Source organism: Oncorhynchus kisutch, linkage group LG4 (genome assembly GCF_002021735.2).
Source record: "Oncorhynchus kisutch isolate 150728-3 linkage group LG4, Okis_V2, whole genome shotgun sequence".
NCBI lineage: Eukaryota > Metazoa > Chordata > Actinopteri > Salmoniformes > Salmonidae > Oncorhynchus > Oncorhynchus kisutch.
The window spans coordinates 21,594,030-21,607,288 of NC_034177.2; the positions used below are offsets into that span (position 1 = coordinate 21,594,030).

General features: G+C 42.6%; 1 protein-coding gene across 1 annotated transcript in view; it reads right to left on the reverse strand.

The window, feature by feature from the left end:
- The window catches only part of LOC109888626 (transmembrane protein 117), a 90,873-nt gene extending 80,917 nt beyond the window's left edge, over positions 1–9,956 (reverse strand). The window contains exons 1-2 of the mRNA XM_020479786.2: positions 9,549–9,956; positions 6,395–6,701 (exon numbers count right to left, since the gene is read on the reverse strand). Coding sequence (XP_020335375.2) covers positions 6,395–6,674 — 280 coding nt within the window. The 5' untranslated portion in view covers positions 6,675–6,701; positions 9,549–9,956. The remainder of the gene's footprint in view (positions 1–6,394; positions 6,702–9,548) is intronic.
- Between the last annotated feature and the right edge of the window lie 3,303 nt (positions 9,957–13,259).

Genomic DNA, 13,259 nt, shown 5'->3' on the forward strand with positions numbered 1-13,259 from the left:
ATGGCTTCTGGAGGGAAATGCTGTAGGAATGCTCAACCGGTGTCGCTCATTCAGCCAACAGAACCTTTCAACCGGTTTTCCCCATTAAGCATTGAGTCTGAGGCCGAGCCTTCTCTTGGGGGTCTGAGACGCCGAAGCCTCCCACCATTAGCTCTGACAAATTGAAAACGCCAGGTCATTGGCGACTCCATTACCCGCAGTATTAGACTTAAAAAGAATCATCCTGCGATCATACACTGTTTACCAGGGGGCAGGGCTGCCGACGTTAAGGCTAATCTGAAGATGGTGCTGGCTAAAGCTAAAACTGCCGAGTGTAGAGAGTATAGAGATATTGTTATCCACGTCGGCACCAACGATGTTAGGATGAAACAGTCAGAGGTCACCAAGCGCAACATAGCTTCAGCGTGTAAATCAGCTAGAAAGATGTGTTGGCATCGAGTAATTGTCTCTGGCCCCCTCCCAGTTAGGGGGAGTGATGAGCTGTACAGCAGAGTCCCACAACTCAATTGCTGGTTGAAAACTGTTTTCTGCCCCTGCCAAAAGATAGAATTTGTAGATAATTGACCCTCTTTCTGGGACTCGAAAACAAACAGGACCAAGCCTGGCCTGCTGAGGAGTGACAGACTCCATCCTAGCTGTTAGCCAGCCTGCCAGCTTAGTGGAGTCTGCCACTAGCACAGTCAGTGTAGTCAGCTCAGCTATCCCCATTGAGACCGTGTCTGTGCCTCGACCTAGGTTGGGCAAAACTAAACATGGCGGTGTTCGCCTTAGCAATCTCACTAGTATAAAGACCTCCTCCATTCCTGCCATTATTGAAAGAGATCGTGATACCTCACATCTCCAAATAGGGCTACTTAATGTTAGATCCCTTACTTCAAAGGCAATTATAGTCAATGAACTAATCACTGATCATAATCTTGATGTGTTTGGCCTGACTGAAACATGGCTTAAGCCTGATGAATTTACTGTGTTAAATGAGGCCTCACCTCCTGGTTACACTAGTGACCATATTTCCAGTGCATCCCGCAAAGGCGGAGGTGTTGCTAACATCAGTTAACCACCTAACTAAGGATCTCAATTTAACCTTGCGTAATACCCTAGATGCAGTTGCACCCCTAAAAACTAAAAACATTTATCATAAGAAACTAGCTCCCTGGTATACAGAAAATACCCAAGCTCTGAAGCAAGCTTCCAGAAAATTGGAACGGAAATGGCACCACACCAAACTGGAAGTCTTCCGACCAGCTTGAAAAGACAGTACCGTGCAGCATCGAAGAGCCCTCACTGCTGCCTGATCATCCTATTTTCCAACTTAATTGAGGAAAATAAGAACAATCCGAAATGTATTTTTGATACTGTCGCAAAGCTAACTAAAAAGCAGCATTCCCCAAGTGAGGATGGCTTTCACTTCAGCAGTAGTAAATTCATGAACTTGTTTAAGGAAAAGATCATGATCATTAGAAAGCAAATTACGGACTCCTCTTTAAATCTGCGTATTCCTCCAAATCTCAGTTGTCCTGAGTCTGCACAACTCTGCCAGGACCTAGGATCAAGAGAGACATTCAAGTGTTTTAGTACTATATCTCTTGACACAATGATGAAAATAATCAAACCTTCAAGCTGCATACTGGACCCTATTCCAACTAAACTGAAAGAGCTGCTTCCTGTGCTTGGCCCTCCTATGTTGAACATAATAAACGGCTCTCTATCCACCAGATGTGAACCAAAATCCCTAAAAGTGGCAGTAATAAAGCCTCTCTTGAAAAAGCCAAACTTTGAAAATATAAAAATCTATCGGCATATATCGAATCTTCCATTCCTCTCAAAAAATGTAGAAAAAGCTGTTGCACAGCAACACACTGCCTTCCTGAAGACAAACAATGTATACGAAATGCTTCAGTCTGGTTTTAGACCCCATCATAGCACTGAGACTGCACTTGTGAAGGCGGTAAATGACCTTTTAATGGCATCAGACAGAGGCTCTGCATCTGTCTTCGTGCTCCTAGACCTAAGTGCTGCTTTTGATACCATCGATCACCACATTCTTTTGGAGAGATTGGAACACCAAATTGGTCTACACGGACAAGTTCTGGCCTGGTTTCGATCTTATCTGTCGGAAAGATATCAGTTTGTCGGTGTTCCTCAAGGTTCAGTTTTAGGACCACTATTGTTTTCACTATATATTTTACCTCTTGGGGATGTCATTGGAAAACATAATTTTAACTTTCACTGCTATGCGGATGACACACAGCTGTACATATCAATTAAACATGGTGAAGCCCCAAAACTGCCCTCGCTAGAAGCCTGCGTTTCAGACATAAGGAAGTGGATAGGCTGCAAACGTTCTACTTTTAAACTCGGACAAAACAGAGATGCTTGACCAAGGTCCCAAGAAACAAAGAGATCTTCTGTTGAATCTGACAATTAATCTTGATGGTTGTACAGTCGTCTCAAATAAAACTGTGAAGGACCTCGGCGTTACTCTGGACCCTAATCTCTCTTTTGACGAACATATCAAGACTGTTTCAAGGACAGCTTTTTTCCATCTGGGTAACTACAAGTCTCCCCAATAAAACAGAAAGGCAGACGTACTTGTAAGAGTGAGAATCCCTCCCTGCCTCCTTCCCTCCAATGGGAGATGGAAAGCAGCTGTTCCAGTGTCTAGCTGGGGCTGTTTCAACAGCCACATCTGATTACTGTCAGAGAGGTTTGCTAAATAATTTCCCCAGTCGTAAGAGCTACAGTATGTACCAAAGACTTCATTAATCTTAAGTAAACAAGCAATTTCCTTTGCCCAATTTATTGTTTGCCTCCTCTCTCACACTCAATCTCTCTCTCTCTCCCTGGATTTTGCAAACACCTGGACCGTTGTATCTTTCATTCAAAGCAGAAAGATTTTTAGAGTTAGTTTACTTCATGAATAAAAAATAATAAAAAAACACCTTTCAAGGTGCAGCGTGGTAGGCATACATTTTGAATTTATTAAATGAACAAACCAAAAAAACAAGAAAGATAAACGACGCGTAAAGTAATGGAGCGCTAAACCAGCAACTAACAAAAACAAGATCCCACCACAGAAAGTGGGAAAAAGGGCTGCCTAAGTATGATCCCCAATCAGAGACAACGATAGACAGCTGCCTCTGATTGGGAACCATACTCGGCCAAAAACAAAGAAATAGACAACATAGAATGCCCACCCCAAATCACACCCTGACCTAACCAAATAGAGAAATAAAACGGCTCTCTAAGGTCAGGGCGTGACAACAATACAATATATTATTTACTGTGAAAGGCCAGCCTCCGAGTGACAACTAACATAGGGAGGTCTAAACTGAATTGTTGCTATGTATTAATCAGAAGAAACAACACGGAGGTCCCAGATGTACACACACGCACACAGGCACGCACACACACACACACACGTATGCAAAGTAAACACACACACACACTTAAACCCACACGCTCAAGCAAACTCTGACCTTTGGCCACCACAGCACAGGGCCATCGTACCCATAATGCACTACTGTTACAACATGTGACAGAGTCCAGATGGTATCTCTGAGGATACAGCTACAGTGAAGGATCAGGATCAGGCAGGAGGAGCATTCATAATTGGAGAGCGCTTTAACAATGGAACAACCATAGGCAATAGTCACACATTCACAGCAGGGCATTGATGTTAACTTCAAAATATCAAAGTCTCCCAAAACAACTGGGTCTCCCATTTCAGTCTTTTCTCAAACGGGTTTATACTATTCTGTGTGAGCTGGAAAATCCACTGTGATGACTCAAAGCAAAGAAGCCCTGTGTTCATAGTACTGAATCAAAGATGGTCAATGTGATACCTACTCCTGTTAGGAGGCTAAACATTCACTGAGAATACAAGTCTTGGAAAATGCACAGGAAACAAAGGTGCATACATTATGTTAATCTGAAACTGGTGCAGCACAACATGGAATGAGAAGCAGATTCCATTGCATTACCTTGATGAAAAGGCGTTTCGCTTTACAATGAAGGCTGTAAGCATGAAATACTGAGTGCTGTGCTGGATCAGGGAGGAAAGGAAAAGGGTATGCTGTATGTACTGTATGCCTACTGGTTTACAACACAGAAAACGCAGTATACAAAATGGAATACAATACAATCTCACATGGGCATACAAATCAAATTCCCCATGTCCTTGTTGTAATAACAAAGGCACAGAGACAGACAGGCTCTCACTGAATGACCAGAAGACATGCCACTCAATGGGAGAGCATATAGCCTTTAGTGGCTGGGTAGTCTTAACCCACATAGTCTGTCATGAACCATCCATCACCTTTGAGAGAAACTGATAAGTGGCTGGCTGTGCTACCGGAGAATAAAAACCAAACCCACTGTGATCTCCATCCACCTCCACTCATTCCACTAGGTAGCAGCCAACGTTATTGCTAACAAAAACACGGTAAATGGTGTATTGCGTATAGTTCTCTGTGAAAAAGCAACATCGCCAGTGGGATGAGTTGGTGTAATTCAACGTAAAATCAATGGTTGTGGTATTCAGATTTCTTTTCTAGGCCATGATAAATTATAAATGATGCAGCGTAATGCGTCAGCAAGCAACACATTGTCTGGTTTCCATTAGTTACAAATTGATACATAGTTGAACACAAATGGAAATAGCAGCATGAATAACTTTATCTATTACGCAGGAAAGACAAGTGCTTTCATTTGGAAAAATAAAACAAATAAACAAAGAATAAGTTGAAATACCAGATAAAAGGATTGGCATTTATTGGACAAATGACTCTCATTACAACTATAAATACACTGTGAATTTCTCATAAGAATTCTTGATAAATGAGACATTACTGTACTAATTAACTAAGTGCGCATGCCTACCATGTTGTAGTGTAGGTAGTAAAGGAGAGAAGAGGAGCTGCAGAGTACTCTATAGAGTGCTCTATATTCTGCTCATCTCTCATTTTTGGGATTAAATAATGCCATTGCAAAAATGTTGTCTATCGCTCACCATCTCACCCCACTTCTCCCCATCTCACACTCACTCAATCACTCAAGCCCACACACACACACACAGATGCACACACACACACCATCTGTTCCTCCTGCACTCTGTGCCCTGCGGCCTGTGAAGTGCATTGGCCCTACCTGGCTTCAGCTCCAGATCCAGAGAGAGAGAGATGGGAGGTCTACTCTGCTCTCTTTTCCCGCTATGTGCCATGAAGCTCTGGACTTTAAGTGTAAAACTCTGATCTGAATAGACTGCCCTCATTTGTATTTTCTATTTTTTTACCTTTATTTAACTAGGCAAGTGAGTTAACAACAAATTCTTATTTACAATGAAAGCCTACCCCGTCCAAACCCAGACGACACTGAGACAATTGTGCGCTGCTCTATGGGACTCCCAATCACAACCGGATGTGAAACAGCCTGGATTCGAACCAGGGACTATAGTGATGCCTCTTGCAATGAGATGCAGTGCCTTAGACTGCTGTGCCATAATGGTGCTGAATCTGAGGGTGGGAACCAGACAAGCAGCTAGGCTTGACATGACTTTCAAAGGAAAGACAAGCTGAGTGCCGATTGAAGAATTGAATTGAATCCTAGCAATTATGAAAGATCAACGCAACTATAGTGCTGTAAATTCATTTAAGATGCTTGCTTTTGTGTAGGAGGGAAACGGCTAAGTGGCTTCAAACTCTGACATTTAGTTTTAGTCTAAAAGTAAATGGTGGAATCCTCCAGGTAATTCATAGGGTAATTCAATAGATTAAGGCTTGAAAGATGTGCAAGGACAGAGTAGGTACATTATCAGATACCTATTCTTCCGCATAAAGGAAACATAATAGCACTCAAGACATGTTCTCTTTCCTGGCCTAAGTGAAGACTGCAACATTCAATATTTATAGAGAGCAGCACATGGAATAGAGTCATGATCCCTTCATATCCTGTTTATGCTCTCTGTGTGTGTGTGTGTGTGTGTGTGTGTGTGTGTGTGTGTGTGTGTGTGTGTGTGTGTGTGTGTGTGTGTGTGTTGTGTGTGTGTGTGTGTGTGTGTGTGTGTTGTGTGTGTGTGTGTGTGTGTGTGTCAGTGTTTAGCATATCACGTGGTTTTCTTTGCCACTCTAACCATTACCCTAACATGACAAAATACTTTTCAGTTGTCTTTGTAGGGCTGTATTCCTCCTTAAGGCTCGCCAGAAGGGGACTGGCCACCCTTCAGAGCATGGTTCCTCTCTAGGTTTCTTCCTAGGTTCCTGGCTTTCATGGGAGATTTTCCTAGCCATCGTGGCTCTACATCTGCATTGCTTGCTCTCTGGGTTCTTTATAAGCACTTTGTGACATCTGCTGATGTAAAAAGGGTTTTATAAATACATTAAATTGACTGACTTACCAAAGAGCCTGCGGTGGAATATGAACTTCCCGGCAAACATTCCGGTGACAATGGCCATCAGCCACGAGATGACTTTGAGGACGCTCCATCCTCCACCAGGGTACTTGTTCACTATGAAGGAGAAGCAGTTTCCCACCACGATCATGTGAGCCTCTGTCTGGCTGTGGGAGACAGGGTCCTCAGCAAAGATAAGGAAGTTGCAGAAAGTGACGAGGTAGGCCACAAACAGACGAGACCAGGGGTGCTGGAAATAGTACCGCAAACAGGGATCTATATCCATTTTGAAGGACCCCAAGCCACAGTCCACCTGAAGAGGGAGAGAATTTTGTTGCCTGAGTGAAATCTGCAACAGATTACAGTGGAAATATTACAGAGTTCATGAGATTACAGAGGAAAAACTAGAGACGTCCGTCCAGACTGAGATTATTCTAAATTCAGACGACTCAGATTATTCTGTAGCGTGATCACCACGCTAAGAGCAGCAGGATAGACAAGTGGTCTATCATCCAGACTGAGATTATCTGAAAAACGTCTATCAATCAGGTCAACAGTGTAGTTTCAGAGCATCATTATGGTCATCTACTCCTCAAATGGTGTCAGATTTGTATTTATTTTACATTTCTCTTCCTTTTAATCTAGTATTTCGTCAGGGATGACCTTTGACTTCAGAGGTTTTCCAGAGACCATTCACTCAATTAATAAAATTATCTAAAGATACACTGTCACACAAGGCAGTCTCTTGGAGCTGCCTCACATTCACTGCCTAGCTGTTTGTCTGGTTCCCACCCTCAGATTTATCACCATCATGCTGATATTTTGGTTCCACTGCCAGGCAGTGCTTGGGTCGGTTCTCAACAAGACAGTGAGCCCACTGTATTTTCAAATCTGTGGACAATTATTCGCTCCAGGACTCCACCTCGTCACTCACTCACTGCCGTGCACATTCTTGGCGGTCTCAAATATTTTCCCTCCGGTCTCCTCCGACCCTGTTTCCTAAAATATCCATACTGGGAATTTGTATGATGATGTAAAGCCCCAGATATAGAGCAGTGGCAAACTGGGCTATGTGGATATTACATTTCACCAGCATCATGTTTGTCTTGGTATAATGTGCCACCCTAGGTGTTGTTGATGTTATGACTCAGGGGAGGTTTATGACAAATGAGTTACCTTATGGATGTTGTTAAGATTGTCATACCAAGGAAGTTTTAGCTACTTGATTTAGAATTTTAGGACCCCTTTAGTTATAATATATATATAAAAACATTTTATGATGAAACATTGAATTTGGCCTTACTGCTATCAGCCCATGGCCCATTGAATAACACATTCAGACATGGAAAAATAGATAGTAAAAACATGTATCAAAAGGAAGTTTGTTTTAAAGTGTCTGTTCTACACTACATGGCCAAAAGTAGGTGGACATCCATTCAAATGAGCCACACCGTTGCTGACAGGTGTATAAAATCGAGCATGCAGCCATGCAATGTCCATAGTCAGTTTGTAAAATGTCAGCCGCGAAGTGGTTGCCACACAAGCTCACAGAATGGGACTGCCGAGTGCTGATACACGTAGTGCATAAAAATTGTCTGTCCTCAGTTGCAACACTCACTACCGAGTTCCAAATACTGTAGCCTCTGGAAGCAGCGTCAGCACAAGAACTGTTCGTCGGGAGCTTCATTAAATGAGTTTCTATGGACAAGCAGCGTAACACAAGCCTAAGATCACCATGCGCAATGCCAAGTGTCGGCTGGAGTGGTGTAAAGCTCGCTGCCATTGGACTGGAGCAGTGGAAACACGTTCTCTGGAGTGATGAATCATGCTTCACCATCTGGTGGTCCAACTGACAAATCTGGGTTTGGAGGATGCCAGGAGAACCCAACCTGTCTGAATGCATAGTGTTAACTGTAAAGTTTGGTGGAGGAGGAATAATGGTCTGGGGCTGTTTTTCATGGTTCGGGTTAGGCCCCTTTGTTCCAGTGAAGGGAAATCTTAACACTACAGCATACAATGACATTCTAGAACACCTTTGGGTTGAATTGAAATGCCGACTGTGAGCCAGGCCTAATCACCCAACATCAGTGCCGAACTCACTAATGCTCTTGTGGCTGAATGGAAGTAAGTCCTCACAGCAATGTTCCAACAGCTAGTGGAATGCCTTCCCAGAAGAGTGGAGGCTATTATAGCGGCAAAGGAGGGACCAACTCCATATTAATGCACATGATATTGGAATGAGATGTTTGACAAGCATTTGTCCACATTTATATATTTTTTTCAACTTTATTTAACCAGGTAGGCCAGTTAAGAACAAGTTCTCATTTTCAACTGCAACCTGGCCAAGATAAAGCAAAGCAGTGCGACATAAACAACAACACAGAGTTACACATGGGATAAACAAGCGTACAATAGATAAATCTGTATACAGTGTGTACAAATGAAGTAAGGAGGTAAGGCAATAAATATGCCAATAGTGGAGAAGTAATTACAATTTAGCAATTTACACTGGAGTGATATATGTGCAGATGAGGATGTGCAAATAGAAATAGTGGTGTGCAAAAGAGCAGAAAAACATACTTTTGGTCATGTAGTGTATATCTGAGCGATATAAGAAAGATCAGGAAATTATTATATATTTTTTACCCGTATTTAACCCCTTTTTTGGCACAAAACTACTTCCATATACACTGAGCATATAAAACATTAAGAACACCGGCTCTTTCCATGATATAGGTAGATTGACCAGGTGAAAGCTATGATCCCTTATTGATGTCACTTGTTAAATCCACTCCAGTCAGTAGGGATTGAGTATTATCTGAGATGGGCTAAATGGGCCCTGTCATTAGACACAGAACCGCTGTTGTGCCGATTGTGAGATGCATCTGTGTATTCAGTTCATCAAATTAATAGAGTCGATGTCTGCGCCCACGCGGAAACTTAATTAGCATCATTAAATTAGCATAGTATTATATATATATAATACTCTATCCATATGCTTTATCAATCTCGAATGGAATTATCTGATTACAAAATTGAAACCTACCTCAGTGCACAATGGTGTGTGCCCGGCATCTACATATTGATTTAATAAGAAAGCATCCCCTGTATTTTGATATGGATAGGCCTACATACACAGACACACACTCCACGCACTTACCTGTTCCACGCTTCTTTGCGTTTCCCTCTCAAAAAGTACTGTCAAAACGAGAAGCCCCGCTCCCGCACGGCTCTCTCCTGCCTATCATGCCCGGCGAGCCGACAGCGGCGCTCTAATCATCGTAACGACGAGAGCTGAATCGGTTGAGGCGGGATTATCCATGCTATCTGTTGTTGCTAAAAACAGATGCACCCCCAAATCCTCTGCCATCGTGTTGGCTGTCCATGCAGCGGCGTGGCAGGGCAGCGAGGCGCTGCTTTGCACCGCCGGAGCGGCTCGCAGTTTTCTATGCGTGATGATGATGATGGAGAGTCGCGCGATGGCTGGATGCTTCTATCCCCACGACTGGCGCATACCATCAGTGCATTGCAATGTAACTGCAATATAACAAATACATTGAGTTTCCCACTGATGGCAGGGTGATGTTCATAGAGCATACAAATATGTATTTTTATATCCAGAGGGGAATGCATATACCCCTTTCTGTGTTTGCAAACATTGTCGCACGAGGGCGAAGGAAGCACGCTGGTGGCAGAACACCGAGGAGTTCTTATAGAACGCCAGCAAATTTAGGGTGATTTACATGCTAAAATCGTCACTGCATAGGGTTCTGAGTTAAATAATGTTATGGTTATAAAAAACTAAGGAATTATATTCCTCGTCTCATTACAACCTACACTACATTACCAAAATGTGGACAAAATCATGGGCATTAATATGGAGTTGGTCCCCCTTTGCTACTATAACAGCCTCCACAGTGCTGCAGGGACTTACTTCCATTCAGCCACAAGAGCATTAGTGAGGTCTGGCACTAATGTTGGGCGATTAGGGCTGGCTTGCAGTCATTGTTCCAATTCTTCCCAAAGGTGTTGGGGATGAGGGCCTTCCCCAAAATGGTGCAACAAAGTTGGAAGCACAGAATCGTCTAGAATGTCATTGTATTCTGTATCGTTAAGATTTCCCATCTCTGGAACTAAGCGGCCTGGTCCACCAAACTATAAAGTTGGCACTATGCATTCCGGCAGGTAGCGTTCTCCTGGCATCTGCCAAACCCATATTTGTCTGTCGGACTGCCAGATGGTGAAGTATGATTCATCACTCCAGAGAACACGTTTTCACTGTTCCAGAGTCCAATGGCAGCGAGCTTTACACCATTCCAGCTGGCGCTGGCTGCTCGGCCATGGAAAGCCATTTCATGAACCTCGCAACAAACAGTTCTTGTACTGACATTGCATCCAGAGGCAATTTGGAACTCGGTAGTGAGTGTCACAACCGAAGACAGACGATTTTACGAGATACGCGCTTCAGCACTTGGGGGTCCCTTTCTGTGAGCTTGTATGGCCTACCACTTCACAGCTGAGCCATTGTTGCTCCTAGATGTTTCCACTTCACAAAAACAGCACTTACAGTTGACTGGGGCAGCTCTAGCAGGGGCAGAAATGTGATGAACTGACTTGTTGGAAAGGTGGCACCCTATGATGGTGCCATGTTGAAAGTCACTGAGCTCTTCAGTAAGGTCATTCTACTGCAAATGTTTGTCTATGGAGATTGCATGGATTTTATAGCCAAATCCACTCATTTGAAGGGGTGTCCACATACTTTTGTATATATAGGGTATTTTGTAATGGGATATAATTGTAAATCAAAATGTCTGGAAATGGTTTTCTTACTACTCTCACCTTTTTAGAATATTGACACTTTGACAGTGTCCCAGTACTATTGTCAAACTGGGACAACCTATTACTGTCAAACTGGGACACTCCTCTAGGCCATTTTAATGCAGAAAAATATTTCTGGGGATTTTCAAATACATTTTCTAAATAGGATCAAATGCTAAATGAATTTTTCCTCTAATCTGCTATCAGCTAGCTTGCTAGCAAAAGCTACAGGAGCATAGCTGCATTTTACTTAGAAAGATATTACCACACTAACAATAAAAATCCTAGCTGACAATATTCATAACCATAAAGTTATATGATGACTAAAAAAGTTTATTTTGCTGTATTTGACCGTCGTGAAAATATGAGTTGTCATTTTTGAGGGCTGAGATCTTTCTGGTTTAATTCAACAACAAAAAATGTCCTCTACAGTGTAGTGTTGAGAATGTTGAGCTGATAGGCCTAGATGAAGCCCATTTTATTTTATTTATAGGATATATAATTACATATAGGCTACATCATAATTATAATCAAGTATAATACTAATAATAACAATGATAATAATAATAGTACATTATAATTCTTAATGTTCCACAAACAATTTACACAAAAAAATGCCGCAGACAGATAGGGCAGCCGTGCTTCTAGCTCCTAAGCAACTTTGCAGTATTTCGTTTTTTTAATGTATTATTTCTTACATTATTAGCCCAGAATTTTTTTTGTTATTACATACAGCCGGGAAGAACTTTTGGATATCAGAGCGACGGTAACTCACCAGCATTACAACCAGGAATACGACTTTCCCGAATCGGATCCTTTGTTCGTAACCCTGAGGGCAATTGAACTGATTCCAGAAGCTGATGTTAAACACAGCCAGAGAAGAAGTATTCAGAGTGGACTTGTAGCCCAACTCAGAAGGCGTGCACACCACCCTCCGCTTCCGAGTATATTACTCGCTAATGTTCAGTCTCTGGATAATAAAGTTGACGAGCTCAAGCCGATGATTTCCTTCCAGAGAGACATCAAGGATTGTAACATACTTTGTTACCCGGGAACATGGTTCTCTCGGGATATACTGTCTGAGTCCGTACAGCCAGTTGGGTTCTCAGTTCATCGCGCAGACAGGAATAGATATCTCTCCGGGAAGAAGGGCGGGGGTGTATGTTTCATGATTAACTACTTATGGTGTGATTGTGATAACATACAGGAACTCAAGTCCTTATTTACCCGACCTAGAATACCTCACAATCAAATTCCGACCGTATTAACTCCCAAGAGAATTCTCTTCGGTTATAGTCACATATTCACCCTCAAGCCGATTCCACGACAGCCTTCAAAGAACTTCACTGGAGATTATGCAAACTGGAAACCACATATCCTGAGGCCGCATTTATTGTAGCTGGGGATTTTAACAAAGCAAATTTGAGAATAATGCTACCGAAGTTCTATCAACACATTGACTGTAGTACTCGCGCTCTTAAAACACTTGACAACTGCTACTCCAACTTCTGGGATACCAAACAGGCCCTCCCCTGCCCTCCCTTCGGCAAATCTGGTCACAACTCCATTTTCCTCCTCCCTTTGTATAGGCAGAAACTCAAACAGGAAGTACCAGTGCTAAGGACTATTCAATGCTGGTCTGACCAGTCAGAATCCACGCTTCAATATTGTTTGATCATGCGGACTGGGATATTTTTTATTTTACCTTTATTTAACTAGGCAAGTCAGTTAAGAACAAAGTCTTATTTTCAATGACAGCCTAGGAACAGTGGGTTAACTGCCTGTTCAGGGGCAGAACGACAGATTTGTACCTTGTCAGCTCGGGGGTTTGAACTTGTAACCTTCCGGTTACTAGTCCAACACTCTAACCACTAGGCTACCCTGCCGCGCAAATGCTGCCATCTATCCACAGTTTTGGTTAGGGTAGGTTTTAATAGTCACCGTGGGTACGTTCGGTGACTATTAAAACCTACCCTAACCAAAACTGTGGATAGATGGCAGCATTTGCGCAAAACTGAACGTGCAAACCACTGCATTTAAGGTGACTGGGAAT